Consider the following 25,625-nt stretch of genomic DNA (forward strand, 5'->3'; position numbering starts at 1 on the left):
TCTCCCACTTTTTATGTATTGAAAATATTATTTTCTTGTTAATAAAAATTATAGAAGAAAAAAAGAAGTTATGAGGCATAGGATGTGAGGAAGCCTGCCATAGATGTGGGCGAAACTTCAGGAGAGAATGCTTCTGGAACATGGCCATACAGCGCGGAAAACACACAACAACAACAACAACAACTGGATTATTGCTGCAACGGTGAGCTTCTCCATTGGGCAAAATAATCCAATTTCTTGCAGGAGGATTTATCTGCATATAAGAGACCAATTATAGTTCCAGGTCTGAAGACTCTTCTTGAAGACGGAAACACCCGCAGCCAAACACCAGGTCCGCCAAAAAGTCGTAATGAAATGGTCACATTTAATGAATCACCTCTCTCCCGGGCCTCCCCTCCCCTTCCCCATGTCTCTGTGAGTGTGATTTTTGTAATATTTTTATATACATCTATAAAAAGTTCAAATACATAGTTATGACCGTTTGGAATAATAGGACGTACGGTATTAAATACTGCACTTTGAACCGGGGTTTGCGAAAAGGGGACCGGGGAGGGCGGAGCGGGCTTACAAAAAGGGGTCTTTGGGGAGGAGAAATATGAGGGGTGGGGGGTGGATGGGACGCTTTCGTGTCATGACATTCCCCGCAGGTAGGTACACACCCCGCTCCCCTGTAATAAGACCGATACACAAACCGAAGAAGTGTCTCTTTGTATAAACGGGACGGACGCAGCTACAAACAGAGACGTTCCCCAAATTTCGGAGGCGAGGTGGTCGGTATTCCAGGGCGCAGTTTTGCATTGTTCTTTTTGTGTGTCTTTGTATAAAAGCCCACCCTGCTTCCCCCTCCGTTGTCTCTGCTCTTGACACAGAAAAACACACACAAAGTCCCGTGGGTCTCATGATTCCCGTCGTTTTTGGAGGACGGGATGCTTTCTCGTCCTTCTCCTTGCCCGGTTTTGCTCGGCTGAGGACGTACGGCAGGTTGGTCCTTCTCGCGGCTGTGAAGAGGAGACGGATCTCCTCTTGGTTTCCGATTTCTGCTCCGGTTTGTCTTCTCTGCCCGGGAGGTGCAAGGGAGGGAGCCTCTTTGGCATGGCGGCTTAGCTGTATGATCCGAACCCGGGGCCAGGATGGCTGGTGCTCCCTCCCTCCCCTCCGCTCCCCTTCCTTCCTTTCGCTCCCAAAGGTCAGACCCTTCCCTGGGTCCCGCTGCCTCCCCAAAGGGTCCCGTGGTTCGTTTTGCAGAGATTTGTAGCCACAAAGGGGCCGGAGGCAAGGGCCGGGTGGTGGTCTCTGAGCTCCGGAGGAGGTGAAGCGATGAAGAGGAGGAACACGAGGCGTCCTTCAGACCATGTGCAAAACAGAAGCAAAGACAGACGCTCCAGCAAGTCGGAGACCTCCCTTCCGTGGGGCTCAGGGGCCGGGTCTGCAGGATGGGAAAGAAGAGAGGAACATGGGTTTGCAATTTTTAAATCATATGTGTTGGGAATCATCCTGGACTACTCAAGTCTAAATGTAGTCAGATAGATGATAGAGTTAGATTGAGGGAATCCTTTCCCCGTTTTTAAAGCATGCCTAGATAGGATTCACCATTGTTTCCTGCTTCCCATCCTATTTAGGTCAGTCCACCCTTTGATGTTTCTAGAAATTGATCTCTCCTAGGGCTTTTAACCCTAACCCTAACCCTAACCCTAACCCTAACTTCCTCCAATTTGGCCCTTTTGGAATGTTTATGGCCCTAGAGAAGAAGTGACCCACGAGGCTTGGTTGCCATTCCAGCTTCCTGCTTTGTTCCAGAGAGGACACACCTCTGTCCTCTATTAGTCAAGATGTAGCTATCTAGAGCTTTGTTATTTTAATCCGTCTATGTGTATTAGAACAGGATAGATTAGCTACTTAGGTCCAAACCTTTTCTATCCATCAATGGATTTCTTTTTACCTCAATAAATGCTTTTAAACTTTAAAGCTAACTTTGCATCCCTTTGCCTTCCTGATGACACAGAGGCCTTCCAAAACTCACACCATGTAAGTTTCACCGCTGCTGCAATTGTTACTCTGCTATTTTAATGGGAATTTAGCTCATAAAGAGGGTGATTAGAGCTTAACAGCTCGTCCATTCCTTACAGATATGCTAGTGCCGTTATGTTAAGCTGCTCTGAGTCTCCTTAGGGAGATATAAAGCAGGACATAAACAAACATAATAAACATAATAATAATATGTTGTCGAAGGCTTTCATGGCCAGGATCACAGGGTTGTTGTATGTCTTTCGGGCTGTGTGGCCATGTTCCAGAAGTATTCTCTCCTGACGTTTCGCCTGCCATAGATGTGGCTGAAACGTAAGGAGAGAATACTTCTGGAACATGGCCACACAGCCCGAAAGACATACAACGACCCTATAATAATAATAAATATACGTAATACATTTTAATATTAATAACAGATACATAACTGCTTTGGGTCTCCTTCGGGAGAGATAAAGCGCTGTATAAGTAAACAATAATCATTGGTTGCTGCCTTGACATTGGCATGGAGAATTAACTGCTTCTATGTTGTTCAGAACTGTGCTGGTGGTAGGTTCAACCAAGTCAGAGTGGTCTCAACTGAGAAGCAGATCTAAGTGCACTCAACCCATTTAAATATGATGAAACAAACTCTAAAGAAGTCTATATAAGCTTAATCATTGCCCAGGATAGTAAGGACCACGATGAGTGCTTCTCCTGGGCACCCGTAGAAAAGTGGGCTACAGGAACCAGGACCCACTGCTGAGCAACCAGGGCATGGGCCTGTAGGGCAACTGGAATCAAAACAACTTCAGAAGCCCCAGAAATTTCCAATATCACAGAATCGAACTGTCATGAACCATTATTATAGATTGGAACCCCAAAAACGTGGTTACCAAAAACACGTCGAACTACACCGAGACTTCAGAATTCAGACTGACAAGAGTTTTGGAGCACAATACTCCTGACTGCACAATTGTGAAAAAAAAAAGTAAGGATCGTTGATGTTGCAATCCCAGGTGACAGCAGGATTGACAAGAAGCAACTGAAAAAGCTTACATGACACAAGGATTTAAAGATTGAACTGCAAAGACTCTGGCACAAGCCAGTAAAGGTGGTCCCAGTGGTAATCGGCACACTTGGTTCTGAGATTTTTTCCTGGCATTTTTGAATTACTACTATTGAACTCTGGCTTATTTCAAAATTGGATATTATATCCTGTCTGTCTCTTTTAGATTTGACCTTTTTTCTTTTTTTATATTCTTTTCTCAATAAATATTTTATTACTGGACTACTGGCCTCTGATGTAGTGCTGGGTGAATGGGTGCTTCAGTGCTAGGCTGCAGCTTTATCCTCCTATGAAGGCAGCCTAGACTTGCATTGGCTTTTCTAGGTGCCACATCACACTCTTGGCTCACGTTCAGCCTTTGTTCACTAAGCCAGATGCCACCCATTTTATATCTGTGGAGACCTTCAACGAACCCAGAGCCAATGTTGTTTCAATGTGCCCTGCCATGCAGCATTTTTGCACAAATTGTATGGATTGAATTGTTTTGCCCCAAGCTGGACACAGGGATATTATTCCAGGTGAAATTTAAGCAAAGCAAAACAGAGTGGGGCTATGACTCCCCTGGATCCTGTTGGAGTTTTAAAATATACTAACTTATTCTGGAGATAGAATGCTGGGTTACTTTAAGTGTTGTAAGTGTTGAGTCACAGTTACAGCGATTAAGAAAAAGGAGAATAAAACCTTGAAGTTAGCTTTGCATCAGCTTTATAACAAAAGCATGAATGGAATATTGCATCATGAAAGTGTATATAAGAATACCAGCAGAATAAGTTGGTGTTGGGTGATGTGACGATGTAGGGTGGATTGGAAGATACTGGAAAGAGTAGTGAATACTGTAAATAGCTGCAACAAAAGATAAAATCTTCCTGTGGAAAGAAGCTCCTACTTTGCTTTTTATTCTGTTAGGGCTCAGCAAAGGGCAGGGGATTTCCCAGAGGACAAGGAGGAGGATGGGTTTCAAACTGAGAAAACTGAGGAGTCTGTGTGTGATCAGGGAGAATTTCAGGCAGTTGAAGATGAGACAGAGGATGTTTTGGATTTCGATGTTTTCTCCTTAGCAACAGGGGAAAGGGAAACAGGTGAAAGGTCAATTGCTCTTGGGAATCAGCCTTCAGCCGATGGGGAGTTTTCCCGCAATTTCAGATTAGGTCTTTGGATGGAGGGAGTGAAAGATAGATTAGTTAGGTGTTCATGAGAAGTCCTTGAAGCCCAAGTATCTGAGGCATGATTTCAAGGCTGCTTGGTCGGGCTTGTACTTGCTATCTCTCAATGTTGCCAAAAGATCCAGGTTCCTGTCTAAGCTCTAAAGTTCACGATTCAAGTTTCCTGCATTTGCCTATGTACCTGGAAGAGTTTGCTTTCGAAAAAGTTCCTGTTTTCATGCTCATGGATTTATGCCTATGATCTTGACTCTCTTGTCTTCAGGTACTTTGCCATTTTTGGACTATTGCTCTTTTGTATATGGACTGCTGCTATTTTACAGTTCCTTTTCTACTGCTCTTTTGGGAAATGCCTTTCCCTCCTTTGTACATGCTTTTAAAAATAAACTCATGTAGTTAGTACTACTGGACTCTGGTGTGGTGCTGAATGAAAAGGTGTCTCAAGGCTAGAGTGCAACACATTGCAAGTATTGCTCACATACTATACAGCACTTTAATACTGCTTGGCGGTTTCAGCTGACAAACTCTACTTCGGGTTGAAGAAATACCTGACAGGTCCAGATACTATATTCCTACCGATGGAGTCTAGAATGGCGTTGGCTCTGCAAACATCAGTGTTGCAAACTGCTTTGAGGATACTTACTAGATAAAGTGAATGCTGAACAGCACCAGGACCAGGCTGACCACTAAGGAAAGGGCCACGGATGCGTTGTTTCCGGCATCGTCGGGGTCGGAGGGCCTGGCGGTGGGAGCGACCATGAAGGCGGAGGTGCTGGCGGTGGTCGTCTCTGTCGGAAAAGCAAAGAAGGGAGTGAACATAAATCTGGCATTGAATGGGAAAACATCCCTAAGGGTTGTCAAATCCAACCTCCTTTCGGCCATCCAGGAAGGCACCATCCAAGTCCTCCCAACAGATGGACATCCAGACTTGGAATAAAAACCTCAAGAGAAGAAGACTCCACCAGACTCCAAGGCAGAATATATTCCGATGTCAAATAGCTCAGGAACTTCTCACTAATGTTTAGATGGAATCTCATTTGGATCCAATGCTCTGGACACCTTCCATCCTGTCCATCTCTTTCCTCACCCCATACTCCAGTTAGGAGCCTTTATTGGACCCCAGATAGGAGCTTTCATAGACCAGTATGGAGTAGCTCAGAAAGAAGTTATTTGCAATTACTGTATATACCTAGCCTAGTTTTTCAGCCCTTTTTTAGGACTGAAAAAGCCCTTCACAGCTTATACTCGAGTGAGGGTCCTGGTTGGCTTATACTCAAATATATATATGGTACATTTATTATTTTTCTCTATTTTTATTGGTATTATTACATTTATTATTTTGCTCTATTATTATTGTTAGTACAGTAGAGTCTCACTTATCCAAGCTAAACGGGCCGGCAGAAGCTTGTATAAGCGAATATCTTGGATAATAAGGAGGGATTAAGGGAAAGCCCATTAAACATCAAATTAGGTTGTGATTTTACAAATTAAGCACCAAAACGTCATGTTATACAACAAATTTGACAGAAAAAGCAGTTCAATAGGCAGTAATGTTATGTTGTAATTACTGTATTTACAAATTTAGCACCAAAATATCACGATATATTGAAAACATTGACTACAAAAATGGCTTGGATTATCCAGAAACTTGGATAAGCGAGGTTTGGATAAGTGAGACTCTACTGTATTACATTTATTTTACTCTATTTTTATTATTATTAATACACTTATTATTTCACTCTGATATTATTATTGTTATTACATTTATTATTTTACTTTATTATTATTAAAAGGATACATAAGGGCATTTACACTGAAGAAGATGAGAATAATTATTTAAGTCTTATCTTAAATTAGAGTTTTATTTAAATATTCAAAAACATTTAACCTACCGATGCCTCAATTAATGTAATTTTATTGGTTTCTATTTTTATTTCTGAAATTTAGCACCCTCGGCTTATACTGGAGTCAATTTTTTCCCAGTTTTCTTGTGATAAAATTAGGTGCCTCGGCTTATATTCGGGTCGGCTTATACTCGAGTATATACGGTATTTGCAGTCACTTATTTTCCTACTGCAAAGGTGGGAAGTCAATTGGATTTAGGATTATATAAATGGAAGGAGGCAGGACTTTTCCAACTTGCCACCAGAGGACAGTGTAGTTCTATTGGAAACATTGGCAATTCTGCCTTTACTTGTTCATGTTTTAATTTAACCTATGAGATGGCCTGGTACAAACCAGGCATGGGCCAACTTGGGCCTTCCAGGTGTTTTGGACTTCAATTTCAACAATTCCCAACAGCCTAGGGAGGTTAGACAGGCTTCCACCCTTGCTTCTTTTAAAAAGCAATTGAAAACTTGGTTCTTTCATTGCGCTTTTGAGTAATTACTGCCCATGACCAAAATTAACTTATATATTTTTCTGCATCGTTCTCGGTTCTTATAATAAATTGGACATCTATCCCCACCCAATGGTCAAGAAATAGTTGCACTTTGTCCTCTGCCCCGAAGCACTTTATAACTTTACTACAGCACTTTAGTTCAATTTGGCCACTCCATACTATCCCCCTCCACCATCCTGGTGGTTCATTGTATTTTATTTTACTTTTACCTACTTTATGTTTTAATGGGCTTTTATGCTTAATGTAATGTATTGTTTGCATAATGTGATTTTGCTGTGTTTTATTCATTGTAATATGTTTTAATTGTTGTACTTGTTTACTGTTTTCGGGCCGTTGTCCCATGTTAGTTGCCCCATGTCCCTGCGAGGAGATGGTGGCGGGGTAAAAAAATAAAGTTACTTACTTACTTACTTACTTACTTACTACTGATTTGCCCATGCCTGGTATAAACCACTGATTATCATTGTGATGCTTTGCTGTTGACCCACAGACATGGTGATCAAGGGACATCATTCCAATAAAAAACTAGATCTCAAATCTCAACTAGAGTGAACCTATCAAATCAGTGTTTAAGTGATGCATCATAGATCCATTAAATCCTAGAGTTCAAAGGGACCCCAAGGCTATCTAGTCAAACCCTTTTCCAACATCCAAGCCCTCCGATCAGATGGCTGTCCAGATTCAAATGGACAAAGGTGACTCCACTGTTTAGGGGGAATTTCTTTTCCTCTCATTTGAATCCATGGCTCTACTGTGTCTTCTCCTCCAAAGCATCAACAAACAAGCCTTGCCCCATTCTCTTCAACTGTCACAGGACCATCAGAAGACCATAGATAAGGAAAGGGACCCTCAAAGACCATCTAGATAGTTTCATAAGACCATACGTAAGGAAAGGGCCCCCCAAAGGCCTTCTAGACAATCTCATAAAACCATAGGTAAGGAAAGGGACCCTCAAAGGCCATCTAGATTATCTCATAAGGCCATCAGAAGATGATAGATAAGGAAAGGGACCCTCAAAGACAATCTAGATAGTTTCATACGACCATAGATAAGGAAAGGGACCCCCAAAGACCATCTAGACAATCTCATAAAACCAAAGGTGAGGAAAGGGACCCTCAAAGGCCATCTAGATGGTCTCATAGGACCATAGGTAAGGAAAGGGACCTCCAAAAGCCATCTAGATGGTCTCATAAGGCCGTGGCTAAGTAGAAATCTTCAAAGACCATGTAGACGATCTCATATGACCACAGGTAAGCAAAGAGACCTCCAAAGACCAGGTAGGCGTAGGTCAACCCTAAGTCTAAAGTGTAGGACAGAGGTCAGGAAAATCTGGCCCACGGTCCATAGTTTTGTTAATGTGGGATTTGTGTATTGGTAGTGTTTAAATGAAATTTGTGTCTTGTCTGTATTGCATACTGATTGCATCATCCAGAGTGTACTATAGTCTGCAAAGAGTTAATTACTAAGAAGCTGTGATGACCTTGATGTGTGGCTGGAACTGGGGAGTGTCCAGACACAAGTGTTTGTGCTGATGTCTCTTCGTTCTGCGTTCCACTGATTCCATCCAACTACTGCTGCGCTGCAAATACTCTGACAAGTTTGGGGACCCCTGCATTACACAATACAGGTCCTTCTAGTTTGAACACCGTACTCCACTGAATCCATTGAGGTGGAGGATTCGAACCCACGACAGATCGTAGTCAAATGAGTCCAGAAGGTGCAAGTGGGCTCTCTTGCTTTACTTTCGAATGCATCTTGATATATATATATTGATTCCTCAGTGGAGGAAATTACGGACAGTTCCCCCCCGAATTATTTTAGGAGAGAAAAGTGGGGATATGAATGCAATCCACGCAGCAGCAAGGCATTCTTTTGGTGCTCCTTCCTTTCTTCCTTCCAAGCGCACGGCGGGGAGCCTGTTAGCAAGGAGGAGGAGGAGGAGGAGGAGGAGGAAAGCCGTCTCAGCGTCAACAGCGCTCTGTTTCTAGGAAAGCGCTGGGCTGCCTTCCAAGGGCCTAATGGGATCTCGCCGGCCTCTGGCTTCCCAGAAGGAGCCCTGCATCGTCCGTCTGTCCGTCCGTCCATCTGTCCAGGGCCTGGCCCTCGTTGCTGCCGGCTGGGAAACCAGGCCCACGACCAGGAAGGGACGTGCCAAGACAGGAACGGGGATGGACACACACACAGACGCATTGAAAGCACACTGCAGCAAGCCAGACTGGAAATGCAAGCATGGTCAAGGGGTACCCAAAGGCCATCTAGTCCAACTAAAAACACGGAAAAAGTTTATTCAACTGCAAAAAAATTTGCATCATCCTGCAGCACATTTTGCTTTAGTTTTTCAATGGCCCCTTCTACACTGGCCTATATTTCAGGATCAGATCCCAGATTATATGCTTTAAACTGGATTATATTCCAAACGAATTTGCTGCACTTTATCTGTTATCTTGAATTTACAACTTATAATGCGCACTTTAGCTTATCTATTACTGTAACCTCGCTGGTTTTAATTCTATGTTTTATTAAGCGTGTTTTTATATCATAGGTTAATGTTCAGATTTTATAATTGGTGCATGTTTGTATACTGTTATTGTTTTTATTTGATATTTCTGTGAGCCGCCCCGAGTCCCCTTCGGGGGAGATGGAGGTGGGATATAAATAAACTTATTATTATTATTATTATTGACACAATGACGTTGTATGACACAGCAAACAAGATAGACATGCTGGATTTCGTTTCACAAAATCACAAGTCGAGCACTTCCCAAGTGTCTAGGACTGTGTGATGTATTTTCGGATGATGCCCGCAGATCCCAGCAGGGTGGCCTTTTGCAGTTGGCAGATCGTAATTTTGTCAATGTCTATTGTTTCCAAATGCCGGCTGAGATCTTTTGGCACGGCACCCAGTATGCCCATCACCACCGGGACCACCTGCACTGGTTTCTGCCAGAGTCTTTGAAGTTCAATCTTGAGGTCCTGATAGCGGCTGAGTTTTTCCTGTTGTTTTTCGTCAATGCGACTGTCACCTGGGATGGCAATGTCAATGATCCAAGTGTTTTTCTTTTCCACAACTGTGATGTCTGGTGTGTTGTGTTTCAGAACTTTGTCAGTCTGGATTCAGAAGTCCCACAGTATCTTTGCGTGCTCATTTCCCAATACTTTTGCAGGTTTGTGATCCCACTAGTTCTTTGGTGCTGGGAGGTGGTACTTGAGGCATAAGTTCCAATGAATCATTTGGGCCACATAGTTGTGCCTCTGTTTGTAGTCTGTCTGTGCGATTTTCTTACAGCAGCTGAGGAGATGATCAATGGTTTCGTCGGTTTCCTTGTACAGTCTGCATTATTATTATTATTATTATTATTATTATTTTATTGTATGACACAGCAAACAAGATAGATATGCTGGATTTCATATCACAAAATCACAAGTCGAACACTTCCCAAGTGTCTAGGACTGTGTGATGTATTTTCGGATGATGCGTGCAGATCCCAGTTGGGTGGCCTTTTGCAGTTGGCAAATCGTAATTTTGTCAATGTCTGTTGTTGTTGTTGTTATTATTATTATTATTATTATTATTATTATTATTATATGAGTCTCCACTGCCAGATAATATGGGACAAGAAGATAATCTGGGATCAGATCCTGGGATATAAAGGCAATGTGGAAGGACCTTATAGAGTCTCAACTAATTCAACCTAGTTGACACAAGCACAAAAGGAAGTTTAAAACACTTTAAAACTGGGAACATATATATATATATATATATATATATATATATATATATATATATTGCAAATTTTGTTACACAATGTTATTCAGGAAGGCACAACTAAAGAAGTCCTCACATGTGTCTGAGCAATGAGCAAAATTGTATCCTGTGTTTGTGTCATGGCCTGAAAATGGTATAGATAAAAGGGATCTTGGAGTACTAGGTGACCACAAGCTGGATAGGAATCCAAAGCATGATGCGGTAGCTAAAAAAGCCAATGTGTTTCTAGGTTGCATCAAAAGGAGTCTAGCGTCTGGACCGAAGAAAGTATCACTCTCTTCTGCTTTGGTCAGACGTTGTTGTTGTTGTGCTTATTTATACCCTGCTTTTTCCCTCTACAAGGAGACTCGCTCACCTGGGAAAAACACTGTGTCCAGTTCTGGGCAAAGCAATTCGACAAGGAGATGGACAAGATGGAAAGTGTCCCGAGAAGGACAACTCAAATGGTCAAAGGTCTGGAAATTATGACTCTCTTCGAGGAGTATCTTAGGTAGCTGGGAATAATTAGTGTGGAGAAATGAAAGTGAAAAGGGGACATGATAGTTATGCTTAACTCATTGAAAGGATGTCCCATGGAGAGAAGGAAAGCTTGTTTGACACAATGAATCCATGGAACTGAACTGTAGGAAAGAGCCCTGGGAAAGATTAGGAAGAACTTCCAGACAGTTTTCTTTTCTGGATGTTTCAAAGCAGAGGCTGCATGGCCATCTATTAGGAGGGCTTTGATGGTGTCTTTCTGGGTGGTCCTGTGGGGTCTTTTCCAGCTCTATGATTCTATGATTCAATCCACACTCATATAAGAGTGTGGCGCAGGCTGGTTAATAGCCAGCTGCAATAAATCACTATGACCAAGAGGTCATGAGTTTGAGCCCGTGTCAGAGTGAGCACCCGACGATTAAAATAAAAAATAGCCTTGCTCATTGTTGACCTAAGAATCTATCAAGTAGGAAATTTAGGTACCACTTATGTGGGGAGGCTAATTTAACTAATTTACGACACCATAAAAATCATCCAGCAGAGTTTGGAATGAGGAAGTATCCAAGGACTCGGTGTCACAGTGGATGATGAAGCAGCTGCTCCCCCTGTGGCCGGCATCGAGCATACTCTCAGGAAGCTGGAAGCTGGAGAAGGTTAAATTGCCTCTGTGTCTGTCTTTGTCTCTGTCTCTATGTTCATATGGCATTGAATGTTTGCCATGTATATGTACATTGTGATCTGCCCTGAGTCCCCTTCGTTGTTTACCAGAATTGACATCATGGTAAAAGGAGGATATTGCAAAGAATTCACCCCGATTTCTTCCTGTTTCGAGGGTTTTAAAAAGCACTATAAGCTTTCAAAATATTTCTTAGCTCAGTGCAATGTATTTAGTTATTTATATCCCGCCCGGCGAATCATAAGACCTCAAGTCGCCGTAAAAATTAAAATCAGTTTAACCAGTTTTGAAACTCTATAAATCTGCTTAGAAAACAATTAAACCAGGCAAACAGCACAGGGAAATCGTCTGGCATGTCGAAACAAGCCGGGCGAAATCCGTTTAAAAATAGTTTTGAAGCCATTTATAACCATAACACATGTCAGGGTCTGGATGAAATCAATGCGGGCCCCTGAAGGCTTTAATGAGATTTTAATAAATTAAATAAATTCCAGTCGTTGGGTTTTGTCTGGAAGACGTAAGAAGCAAAGGAAAGGCAAGGAAGATCCATCTCGGGGTGCATCTACACTACAGAATAAATGGAAAACTTGGGCCCTCCGGGTGTTTTGGACTTCAACTCCCACAATTCCTAACAGCCTACCGGCTGTTAGGAATTGTGGGAGTTGAAGTCCAAAACACCCAGAGGGCCCAAGTTTGCCCATGCCTGGTGTAGTCAAACATCTCTTACTGTTTTGTTTCCATCTCTCCTGGAAGCTCCTGGAAGAAAGGTAGAACATAGATGGCTGGGAAGATGGATACGTCTCCATCATCCCTGCTTCAAACAACTGCTGAACTACGTCTCCCATTTCTCACCTGTCCCTTGGGCCTCTGTGGTCAGGTGTTTGGGCTCCTCGGTCCACGGCGTGGCATGGACAGCCACACTCCAGTCACTCCAGGTGCCGATCTCGTTGTCCTTGGCCGCTACCTGGATGATGTACTCCTTGCCGGCGTAGGCATCCGTGATGATGTGGGATGTCCCATCGGAGAGCTCCACCTGGGAGGAGAAAGCAAGGCTTGGGTGGGGATGCGCTTGTCATGAAGGTGGATATGCTACAGGCTGTCACCCAGTTACACTGTGGTAAGTAAATGAAAGCTGCTTTACTTCAGCAAAACATATAGTACAGCACACTCAGGGGAATAATGCAGAAGGAAGCAAGGAAGTCTTAGGGCAAGCACAGTTCTTAGTCTCTGATAAACTCTCAAATCAAATAGCAGTCTTACTTCAGACAAAGAAGTAGCAATAAAGCCTTAGGAACAGTTTCCAAGATGCAGACTTGAAGCAGGCACAAGGGGAGCAAGGAGTCAGTTTGTTACCACCAAGAGCTGGCTGCACCTGCTTCTGATTTATATCAAGTCAAAATAGTTTATTGTACGGGCCCAAGGCCATGACAAAAAGCAACGCATGCACACAATAGTACCCTCGGAGCAATAGACTCCAATGATACTGAGCAGAAGCCATAATTGTGCTCCCGCAAGGAGTTAAAACAATGCCATTTAACAGTAATTTTTAAAAAAATGCGAAAGAGTTCACATATAGATGCATATTGTGAGTCCACTTAATCCTTTGAATCTCCTCGGCAGTTGATGGCAATTTTATCTAATTCTCTCTTTCTGATCTTTTTTGCAGATAGAGCAAACAGGGCTACTTTGTGAGTTACATAGTTGTTTGTGTCACTCAGCAGAAAATGCACAGTTTCTGCTAAGCAATTCCCTTTACCATGAGTCAGCAGGGGTTCCAGGTGTCTTTCTCTTGGGGCACTATATAATGGACAAACTAACATGTAATGCACAATGTCTTCTACCTGACTTTGGCCACAGATACATAGTCTATTTTCCCATGGCACATTATGATAGCGACCATCCAACACTGCGGTAGGCATTACTTGGAATCGCAGCTCAGTAAAGGCAATTCTTAAGGACAATGGCTTGAGCTTAATCAGATATCTGGCTCTGAAATGTTCAGTTTTTAAAAAAGGGAACCACGGGGAGAATTTTGAATTCCTGGTTGATTGCAAAGTCCTTCTTGAATCAATCCAAAATAGCCAGTCTCTTAGTTGCCTCTTATTCATGTCCAGGGCAGAATTCAATTCAGGAAGATTGTAGTTGAGTAGGAGGTTTGATTTATATCTCTGAGTCCCCTCACAGCTGCTAGGGCAGTTCCCAATTCCTGCATTTCTGGCAGCTATTCTAGCCGAACAACTTCTCTTCTCTGTTTCCTTTTGTCTCTCCTGAAAAGTGGGTACCTGCAAAATCTCCTCCTCAGATTCCAACTGCCCCTCTGATTCATGAACACTTTCCTGTTCCCCTTCCTCTTCCGAAGAAGAGGAATCCCTAACACCCAGTTACAAACGAGACAAAGTTAAAAACAGGGGTGAGAGAACAGCGAGTGTTTCTTTGATTCTATATCACACTGTTGTCTCAAGTTCAGCTTGTAGTCTACTTAAACCCCTAGATCCCTTTAATTTGGACCATTTCCAAGCCAGGTGTCACCCATTATATATTTGTGCATTATTGCCTATAGCACCGTACATTTCTACCAGCTGAAACCCATTTGGGTAGTTTGGACTCAGCTCTCTAATCTGTTAAGGTCACCTTGGATACTGATGCTGTCTTCTGGAGTATTAACCATCCCTCCTGATTTGGTGCATCTACAAATGTGATAAGCCTGCCTTCCATTCCATTGTCCAGGTCATAATACTACTAATAATAACAACAACTATTTTTGTATGCCGCTTCCATCTCCCCAAGGGGACTCAGAGCGGCTCACATAGGGAAAAGCCCAACGATTAATTGATAGGTCATTGATAAAGAGGCCAAATAGCCTAGGCCCAGGTCAGGACCCTGTGGCACCCAATGAGTGACTTCCCTCCAGAGGAGGAGCCATTGGAAAGAAGCATCCTTTGGGTTTGGCCGGTCAACCAATTCCCAATCCACTTAACCGTTAGCATTATGGCTTTGGGAAACAAAGGGAAGTGTTCTCTGCTTCCCCCAAGTGATCAATTCAGACATTGCACCTTGGACATTCTGAAACAAATTGCAAAACGATACAAAACCGTTCTTCTGAGTTATAGCAAACACCTATGAGCCCTTTCTCTTTCCTCCAAGTACACAGGCTGGATAAACACATGCTTACCCAAGATAAAACAATGGTAATATAAGCAATTGCCCTTAAAAGTAGTGATTTGAAGAAATAACCACTTCAGGCAAAAATGTAACCAGTTACCAAAATAGCTTTTTAGATCCTACTTTAGTGTTGCATTGAATGAATGCTGAATGAGGGCTGGGCTTTAGTAATAATATCTACCAACCGAAAGGTTCAAAGTTCAAAGCCCGGTGGGGGTGAGCACTCGATCGGCAAGCCCAGCTCACTGTTTACCTAAGCAGTTCGAAAACAGCTTAGAGCTGCAAGCAAAGAAATCAGGTACCGCTAATTAGCAGGGGTGGTATTTTGCGACACCATAAAAGAAAAAGATCAGAAATGCAATGACTAAAAGGAAAGTGGAAGGAGGAAACCTGATGGCTCTTCGTCATTTAGAATGGAGCAACAGCACCCCCCATGACTGAATCTGAACTCAACCTCCAAGGCATCGAAACTTGTCAGGACCTAGGCTACAGAACACCAATAACCATGCGCAGAGGCCGGATTCTATCTAATATCTTTATTATAGGAATATATAAAGTCAATAAAAACAAGTGAAGAATATAGTTCAGAAGTAGACCTTTCAGGAAAGGTCAAATATAGTCCAGGAAAATAATGTCCAATATGTGATATTAAAGTCCAAAGTTATAATCCAATACCCGAAACACACACTTTGCCAAGCAATAGTGTGGGGAGATGACAAGGTCTTTTAGTCCATTGGAGCTTGACAACAAGGCTGGAAAACAACTAGATTCTTGGCAAACAAGACTTGATACGAGGCAAACAAGAAGCAAGAACAATGTCCGTGGCGAGGTCCGGGGAACAAGGCAGGCTTGGAACTTGGTCCTGGAAACAAGGAACTGGAGTTGCGTAGTCCACACACGATCTCTCTCCTCAAGCTGACGAGTTGACTCCGCAAGGTTTCCTTCGCGGCAAAACACCTAAATAGGGTCTCGTTTCCCGCCAGAAGAACACTTTCCCTGGAGAACTAGAAGTGAAACCCAACACTGTCCAGATGCATGACTCCTTAGAATTTCCCAAGGGAAGCAGACCTAATCTGCTAATTGTTTGGCTGCGATTCTGGCGCTCCGGCGATTCGCCTCCCTAGCTCCTCTATCTCTGTTATAATTGTCCTTTCGAGAGAACGGGGGAGAATTCTGCCCAAGGCTTGTTTGGCTGACTTCTTGAGGGCAAACATCCTCCAGGTGCAAGGGCTCCGATTCTGGCTGAATCGGTGGAAATCCCATGTTTTCCTCCTCGTCTGCCACAATAGTACTAGGAACGGGACTACAAGGCCCATGAGACATCACAAAACTGGACTTTGAGACAACATACCTCCTTTCTGTCTGTTCTGTTTGTCCTGTCTGTCCAAACGGGATTGAATTTTTGCCATGTATGTATTCTGTGATCCACCTTGAGTCCCCTTGGGGAGATAGGACGGAATATAAATAAAATGTTGGTTGTTGTTGTTGTTGTTGTTGTTGTTGTGTTGTTTTACACTGAGCTTAAGTTGAATGGCAATGTTGTGGAAGTGTGCATCCAAACACACAATGAACATGTATGCACATGATGCCACACATATTTATTTATTTATTTATTTATTTATTAGGCTTGTATACTGCTACTCCCAGTTTGGCTCGGAGCGGTTTACAGAAATAGATTGAAACAGTACACTTAGCTTTAAAATAACAATAAAAACAATAAAAACAACAATAAAAACAGACATAGCCCCAAGTTTTTCACCCATTGAAAGCTTGTCGGAAGAGCAAGGTTTTGCAGGCTTTCCGAAAGGCAAGTAGGTCTCAGATAGTTCGAGTTTCGTACGTGTAATGGTGCCATGTGTTCCTTATGGGACAAAAATTCCCAGCTACAGTAGAGTCTCACTTATCCAAGCTAAACGGGCCGGCAGAAGCTTGGATAAGCGAATATCTTGGATAATAAGGAGAGATTAAGAAAAAGCCTATTAAACATCAAAATAGGTTATGATTTTACAAGTTAAGCACCAAAACATCATGTTACACAACAAATTTGACAGAAAAAGTTGTTCATTACACATTAATGCTATGTAGTAATTACTGTATTTACGAATTTAGCACCAAAATATCATGATATATTGAAAACATTGACTACAAAAATGGCTTGGATTATCCAGAAGCTTGGATAGGCGAGGCTTGGATAAGTGAGACTCTACTGTACTTCATTGTGAAGATGTTACAAACATCCGTCTTACAAACGATTCCTAGTGAGACAACGGGGATGGAGTTACACTTAAAAAACATACCTGTTCTAACTTACATACAAATTCAACTCAAGAACTAACCTATAGGATGTATCTTATTTGTAACTTGGGGACTGCCTGTATTTGGTTCAGCAGCAAAATGAGCCCATTGCAGGTGCCCACAGCAGTTGCATCACAACCGAAGGCGAGAACCTGCATCATCCACACGACAATCAAGGATGCGGATAACATGAAATGCTACTTAAGAATCACAGAAGACTTGGCTCCTTCTTCATGCCAAACTGGAGGAATTTCCGCGTGGTTTTGCAAGTCCTTTGGCATTTAGGGGAAAAGGACAGCAATGTTTGGGAACAGAAGGGAACTGTCTGAGGCGGATGGAAGCCAGCCAGAGAGCATGGCAGGGGAGCGCACGGGTGGCATAGCATTAGGGATTGGACATCTGCTGCTCCAGAGGCCTTCTTCTTGCTGTGTGCCATCGAGTCCTTCCTGACTTATGGTGACCCTAAGGGGACCTTATCATGGGGTTTCCTTGCCAAAGTTGGTTCAGAAGAAGCTTCCCCTTGAAGCTGAGGGAATGTGACTTTTTCAAAGTCATCCAGTGTGTTGCTTGGGATGGAAACTCTAGTCTCTGGGATCCAGACAGTGAATCTACACTGCAGAATTAATGCAGTTCGACACCACCTTCACCACCATGTCTTAATGTTACTGAATCCCAGGAGCAATCGTTTGCTGAGATCTTTAACCTTCTCTGCCAAGGAGTGCTAAAAGCTACAACCCTTATGATTCCAAAGCCATGGCAATTCAAGTGCATTCCTTCAACAGTGTAGAAGCCATAGCCCAAGATTTAAAGTCCAACACTACGTGGCTCTAAAAATGCGACAGCTCTATCTGAGGGTTTTCTTGATGACATTCATTAAAAGGGATTGGCCACTGCCTTCCACTGAGGCTGAGAAAATGTGACTTGTCCAAGGTCACCACTGGGTTTCTTCAGCTGTTTTAAACTGGGTTTTCCCAGGAACTTGCAGCTCACAGAATGAAGTCAAACGGCACGTGTTCTGCAATGTAGATGTACCCAAGTCTGCCATTGGTATTGGCATTTAATCATCTATCTATCTGTCCATCCATCCATCCATCCATCCATATCTCCATCTCTAACCCTGGAGCCCTGGTGGCATAGCGGATTAAACCACTGAGCTGCTGAACTTGCTGAATGAAAAGTTGGCGGTTCGACTTTGGGGAGCGGAGTGAGCTCCTGCTGTTAGCTCCAGCTTCTGCCAACCTAGCAGTTTAAAAACATGCCAATGTGAGTAGATCAATAGGTACTGCTCCGGCGGGAAGGTAACGGCGCTCCATGCAGTCCATGGTCTTTGTGGAAGTGGACGGGTCTTCCTTGGTTTGGTGATCAGCTTCAAAAGGCATTTTCCATCCCATGTCATTTAACCTGCATTCAATCCCCCAAATCACTAGCGAGGCTTCCCAAGAGACTTTTGCACCATCAAAGCCCAATTTGGCAGGACGGCTCCGTTCTTTCGGGTCCAGATCTCATCTCTTTTGCAAATTATCTCTGCTAAACTCTGTTAAAGTAGAGCTCTTAGGAAGGTTGGCTCTCGGGTCCCGGCGAAAGGTGCTGGAAGACCTCGGCTTGAGATCAGCTTCCATCCTCCGGAGCCGAGCACGGCGTCTTAATTGGCTCTTTGGCCGCGGAAACCAGCGGGAGGCCTGGAAATCGCTAACAGTACAGCACAAAACAGGTTTTTGGAAATGCGAACGGAAGCAGCCTGCCCTTTGCTAAACACAGCAAATGAAAGGACCTTGAGGGCACGCAGGACGTCTTTGTAACTGGGAGGAGGCGGGGAATCGAACAATATGTGCACAATTTCTCCATCCTAACAAGAAAGACAATTTGACTTGCTGCAATCGAGACCTCACAAACATCGGGTGCATCTTTGCTGCAGGATTAATGCAGTTGGGCAACACTTGTAACTCAGGTATGGGCAAACATGGGCCCTCCAGGTGTTTTGGACTTCAACTCCCACAATTCCTAACAGCCTACCGGCTGTTAGGAATTGTGGGAGTTGAAGTCCAAAACACCTGGAGGGCCAATGTTTGACCATGCCTGCTCTAACTGATTGGGTGCTATGGATTTCTGGGATTTGTAGTTTGGTGAGGCTGAAGACTTTGTACAATTACAATTCTGTCCTGTTTTGACTGTCAAGAACAGCCTTAAAATACTGTGGTAAGTAAATGAAAACTGCTTTACTTCAGCAAAAAAAATTGAGGAAGGCCTGAGGTAAGTACCCAGGGGTCCGCATCCGGCCCCCGGGCCTTAGCTTGTCCATGCCTGGTACATCTACATTGACAAATTAATACAATTTGATGACACTTCCATTGCCATACCTTTCTATGTGGAATCCTGGGAATTTGTTGGGGATTCCTCTTCTTCAGAAGAGGAAGGGGAACAGGAAAGTGTACATGAATCAGAGGGTGAGTTGGAATCTGAGGAGGAGATTTTGCAAGTACCCACATTTCAGGAGAGGTGAAAGGAAACAGAGCAGAGACGTCGTTCAGCTAGAATAGCTGCCAGAAATGCAGCTGAGTAATTGGGAACTGCCCTAGCAGCTGTGAGGGGACTCAGGGCTATAAAGCAGAAGCAGGTGCAGCCAGCTCTTGCTGGGAACAAACTGACTCTTTGCTCCCCTTGTGCCTGCTTCAAGTCTGCATCTGGGAAACTGCTCCTAAGGATTTATTGCTGTTTCTTTGTCTGAAGTAAGACTGCTATTTGATTTGGGAATTTATCAGAGACTAAGAACTGTCTTTGCCCTAAGACTTCTTTGTTTCCTTTTGCATTATGCCACTGAGTGGGCTGTAGTTTATGTTTTGCTGAAGTAAAGCAGTTTTCATTTACTTACCACAGTATTTTAAGGCTGTTCTTGAAAGACAAAACAGGACACTTCAAAACCTTCAGCTACTATTATGCAGCTAAAAGGATGCATAACTTGGAGGGCAATACAAGGGACAGAAAGTGAGGGGAACATGGGCACAGAAAGCAAAACAAGCACGACAGGGGTGTGAACCCTTTCCAGTGCTATCCAAAGTTAATGTCCCTGTCCCGACTTATTTACAAATTCAACTTAAGACCAAACCTATCTTGCTGGTAACTTGGGGGCTGCCTATGCTCTACAGTGCATTAATTCTATGTTCTCCTCCTTTCCCCCTTTCTATGTGGGGACTCTTTCCGCTGACCCTCGGCACAATCGCCTTCCTGCAGAAACCATTAGCTTTGCAAAGCAACTAGCAAACCCATCCTTCAAAGACAGATCCCGGCCGGCTAATCTGATATTCCTTGTTTTTGGGAAGGCGGCTTATTTGCTGAGCAGCGAAATGAGATTGGCTTTAATCTGATTGCAGCTGGTCTCTGCAACCTGGCAGAGCGCAAGAAATTATGTCAGGAGAAAATATGAAAACCCACAGAAGTGCAAGATGGATGGGCCAAGGGAGCCAAAAGGCCCACTGCAGCAAGTTCCCAGTGTACTTTTTTTATGGAACATCTTCCAGTGGAGCTTTGTAGGGTTAATTCAAACAGATGGGGTTGGAGATGAATTGTGACACACATAAAGGTGACTTTATACAACTGAACCAAGTGTGCATCTACTCTGTAGCATGAATGCAGTTTGACACCACTTGAACCACCGTGGCTCAATGTTATGGAATCCTGGGAGCTGTAGTTTGGGGAGAATGCAGCAGAACTATTTGTCAGCGAAGGCAAAAGACTTGTGAAACTATAACTCCCATGATTTCATAGCATTGAAGTGGTGTCAAACTGCATTAACTCTACAATGTAGAAAAACCTTAGACACCATGTATGTTAATGAATGTACAGCTAAATACATCAAGCACAACTGCTTTCGCAAGTGTAGCTGTATTGCATACAAATGTTCATCCACCTCCTTAGAAGAACCTACTAGATTTACAATACAGGTTGAGCATCCCGGATATGAAATGCTAGGGAATAGAAGTGTCCCAAATTTTGGATTGTTTCCTATGCTTTGGAATATCTGAATTTGCAATGAGTTATTTTGGAGATGGAAACTAAGTCTAAGCATGAAACTTATACCCACGTTGACCAACCGCCCAAAATGTGAGAAGGACGCTACCCTAAAACGCAACCGAACCCAAGTAGCATGGAAAGCACCTCTATAGAGCTCAGAATCCTTGACTTGGATGGACATCAGTCAACAGGGTGACACGGCTGCTAGAAAGGCCAATGCGATTCTAGGTTGCATCAAGAGGAGTCTAGTGTTGAGATCGAGAGAAGTCAAAGCCCTACTCTGTTATACTTTGACCAGACCTTGGAATAATACCCTGTGTCCAGTTCTGGTCAAAGCCATTCAAGAAGGAGATGGACAAGTAGTCTAGAGCAGGGGTCCTCAAACTTTTTAAGTGGAGGGCCAATTCACAGTTCCTCGGACTGTTGGGGGGCCAGATTAGGACGAAATAGTCCAAAATTAGGATTGTTGTTGTTGTGTGCCTTCAAGTCATTTCAGACTTAGGTCAACCCTAAGGTCACAAAGAGTCGGAAATGACTGAATGAATAAACAACAACAAAGTCCAAAGTTTAGGACGGAGGCCAGGTCAATGACCTTGGAGGGCCACATCCAGCCCATGGGCCTTAGTTTGGTGACCCCTGATCTAGACAATCTCATAAGACCATAGGTAAGCAAAGAGACCTCCAAAGACCATCTAGATGATCTCATAAGACCATAGGTAAGGAAAGGGGCCCTCAAAGACCATCTGGATGTTTTCATAAGACCATAGGTAAGGAAAGGGGCCCTCAAAGGCCATCTAGACAATCTCATAAAACCATAGGTAAGGAAAGGAACCCTCAAAGGCCATCTAGACAGTTTCATAGGACCATAGGTAAGGAAAGTGACCTCCAAAAGCCATCTAGATGGTCTCATAAGGCCATAGCTAAGCAAAGAGACCTCCAAAGACCATCTAGACGATCTCATAAGACCATAGGTAAGCAGAGAGACCTCCAAAGACCATCTAGATGATCTCATAAGACCATAAGTAAGCAAAGAGACTTCTGAAGACCATCTAGATGGTCTCATAAGACCATAGGTAAGCAAAGAGACCTACAGAGACCAGGTAGGCTTAGGTCAACCCTAGGTCTAAAGTTTAGGACAGGGGCCAGGTAAATCAGCTTGGAGGGCCGTATCCGGCCCATGGGCCTTAGTTTGGGGACCCCTGATCTAGAAGATCTCATAAGACCATAGGTAAGCAAAGAGACCTCCAAAGACCATCTAGATGATCTCATAAGACCATTGGTAAGGAAAGGGACGCTCAAAGGCCATCTAGATGATCTCATAAGGCCATCAGAAGACCATAGATAAGGAGAGGGACCTCAAAGACCATCTAGATGTTTTCATAAGACCATAGGTAAGGAAAGGGGCCCTCAAAGGCCATCTAGACAATCTCATAAAACCATAAGTAAGGAAAGGAACCCTCAAAGGCCATCTAAACGGTCTCATAGGACCATAGGTAAGAAAAGTGACCTCCAAAAGCCATCTAGATGGTCTCATAAGGCCGTAGCTAAGCAAAGAGACCTCCAAAGACCAGGTAGGCTCAGGTCAACCCTAAATCTGAAGTTTAGGACAGGGGCCAGGTCAATGCGCTTGGAGGGCCGCATCCGGCCCACGGGCCTTAGTTTGGGGACCCCTGGTCTAGAGAATGGCCAGCAAAATGGTCCAGGGTCTGGAAAGCATGGCCCAATTGAGATGGGCACATTTAACTTGGAGAAGGCTACGAGGGGAATATGAGAGCCGTGTTTAAATACTGGGAAGGGTATCCCATGGCGCTTGTTTTCTGCTGCTATAGACACTAGGACAATGATGGGTAACCTTTTGCACTTGGTGTGTCAAAATTCACCAAAAAACCTAGCATGACTTGTGTGGTGTATCACTTTGAGAAAAAAACAACAACATAATTTTGCAATATGTATAGTTTAAATAACAAAAATGTATAATTGTAATATATAACTGTATTTAATAAATCAAAAACTATTTATTACAATTATTTCCATGTACAGCAATCTATGGTACCTCTTGCAGTTTCCACGCTGATTTCTCTCTATTGTAGTTTCAATTTAGTCATGAATAATGAATAATATAATAATAATATAATGGTAATAATATGATAATATACTACATTAATAATAGAATAATAATAGAAGGATATAATCTATATATATAAATGAGTGATGGCATCACGGCGACCCACAAAACAACAAAACTACAGGCCCCCCAACCTCAAAATTTGACCACACAACCCATCATCCACGCCTCTAGGTTGATACAACAAAAAGAAAAGAAAAATAAAGTCCTAATTAGAGGGAGAGCAATAATTGTTTTTATCCAATGGCTGCCATTTTAGAGGGCTAATCTCTGCCCACTTGGTCTCCTAGCAACCAACTCAGCCAAGGGACAGCCAGGGTTCAGTTACGGGACAGGCAGACTTAGGCCTCACTTAGGCCTCTTCCACAGATTATCTAATTTGCACTGGATTATATGGCAGTGTAGACTCAAGGCTCTTCCACACAGCTATATAACCCATTTATAATCTTATATTATCTGCTTTGACCCACATGACCTTGGAGGAGTCTACAGACAACGCCGGCTCTTCGGCTTAGAAATGGAGGTGACCACCAACCTCCTGAGTCAGACATGACTGGACTTAATGTCAGGAGAAAACCTTTACCCTTTACCTTAACTACCACCAATTCCTCAATACTTTATTTCCCATACCACCAGACTTTGCCACAGCAACGCGTGGCCGGGCACAGCTAGTATATATATAAATGTAATGTGCATAATTCCCATGGAGTAAACAACAAAACCACTGGACCAAATCACACCAAATTTGGCCACAAAAGACATAGTCATCCAATCAATCTGCATGCGGCAGTGTGTCAGCAAAAACGGCTAGGCGTGTCAGTGCTGACACGCGTGTCATAGGATGGCCATCACTGCACTAGGACAAAAGAGAGTGACAGATTCAAATTGCAGGAAAATGGCACTTCCCACTTAAACTTTAGATCATTGAATCGTGGGATCTGCTGCTGCCTGGAGTCTCCTTCTTTCATTCAACAGAGGCTAGATGGGCATCTGTCAGGAGGGCTTGCATTGCATGGCAGAAGAGGGTTGGACTGGATGACCCCAGGGAACCCTTCCAATGCTATGATTCAGAAAGGACTTTTCCCATCCTTGGAGACTGAAATGCACATCCTGTGATGTCCCAGAGACCCTCGGGCCATGACCCTGTATTCGTTGCAGACCAGAGCGACGAGGATATGGGGTTTATGCTGAATCAGCAAGATTCTGTCCCCTTCCAGATGCTCCCTGTTGACAGTTCAAGCCCGAAGCTCATTAAAAAAGCCCTTGAAACTGAGCCTGTTCCCAGCGCTTCCCCTCCCTTTGATAGGAGGCTGTTTTGGGAAACAAGTCGCTTGGAGAAGGCTAACTTACGGAGAAGCGTGAGATTAGCAGCCAGAGAAACCTCTGACTAACCCGTTTCCATTGAGAGTTTCCAGGGAGGCTCGCATCCGGCGGAGATGTTGTCTCTAGCCAGTTTTTCCCTTGGGAAAAGTGTTGGACACCTGTTTTGAAGGGAGATTTGAAGTCCCTTAAAAGTTCTGCGCGCTGGCTAGCCAGCGCGGTGTCAACATGTCAGTTGGACGATTAACTTCATTTCTAGTTCCTTGTGGCACGCTAATCTCGAGTAGACTGGGCGATGTGCCTCGCCTTCTAGTCAAGTCTGGACCACGTTTGGATCCACTATCTTCAGCCTTGCTTTGCCTTGTCTCCTTGCCTTGCCTTGAACTCCTTTGCCTTGGACTAGCTTCCTGAGACTCTTGCAAAAGACCTGGATTATTCCCCACTCAAACTGCTTGGAAGTTTGAGTGTGTTTCGGTTAATTGGATTATCATCTTTAAACTCTAATACTGGACATTGGACTTTATAATACTGGACTATATTTGACCTTTCCCAGAAGGTCTATTGTTGGACTATATATTCTGCTTATTTTTGTTTCATTTCTTCAATTCTTTAATAAAGATATTAGATTGTTTATTGGCTTGGTGTCTGGTTTCCAGTGCTCATGCAGCCTAGAGTATCACACATCCCCGGTGAAATGGGTTCCTGAAGCCATGACGGTGTGATTGGCAACATGTGTGAAAGCAGAGCCCTCCGGCAACAGCAGCAGAAACAGCAGCCGTAAGAGCAGCGGGTGGCTGGATGAGGGTGGGAATGAACTGGCGGAGCCTTTAAAACCAGAAACAGGCTATTAGCGATCCATTAGGCAGGTCTACCCAGTCCCAGCCTAGGCAATCCATTAAAGGAACATCTGAGCGCATTAGGAGCCCGGCTTGGCTCGGCCGGGACCAGCCGGCTTGAATTACGGACTTAAAAGCCGGAGGAAGAAAGAAGAGGCCCTAAATATTTAATGCTTCGATGTTGAAGGAGACAGAGCAATAAAGCCGGCAGAAGAAAGAATGGGAAGATCCTTCATGTGGCAGCAGAAGCTCGGGATGGAGATAAACTATACAATTAACACAGTTACTTCTTCAATAGATCAGAACCAATATCAGTAGGATCAGCACTT

General features: G+C 43.5%; 1 protein-coding gene across 6 annotated transcripts in view; it reads right to left on the bottom strand.

Moving 5' to 3' along the window:
- Positions 1 to 344: 344 nt before the first annotated feature.
- Positions 345 to 25,625, bottom strand: part of cntfr (ciliary neurotrophic factor receptor) — a 645,331-nt gene continuing 620,050 nt past the window's right edge. For all 6 annotated transcript variants that reach the window (XM_062972626.1, XM_062972628.1, XM_062972627.1 and 3 more), the window contains 3 exons: positions 12,403 to 12,583; positions 4,874 to 5,018; positions 345 to 1,426 (listed from right to left, as the gene is read on the bottom strand). In XM_062972626.1, coding sequence (XP_062828696.1) covers position 1,426; positions 4,874 to 5,018; positions 12,403 to 12,583 — 327 coding nt within the window. In that variant the 3' untranslated portion in view covers positions 345 to 1,425. The remainder of the gene's footprint in view (positions 1,427 to 4,873; positions 5,019 to 12,402; positions 12,584 to 25,625) is intronic.

The sequence above is a fragment of the Anolis carolinensis genome, chromosome 2, assembly GCF_035594765.1.
Source record: "Anolis carolinensis isolate JA03-04 chromosome 2, rAnoCar3.1.pri, whole genome shotgun sequence".
NCBI classification, from domain to species: domain Eukaryota; kingdom Metazoa; phylum Chordata; class Lepidosauria; order Squamata; family Dactyloidae; genus Anolis; species Anolis carolinensis.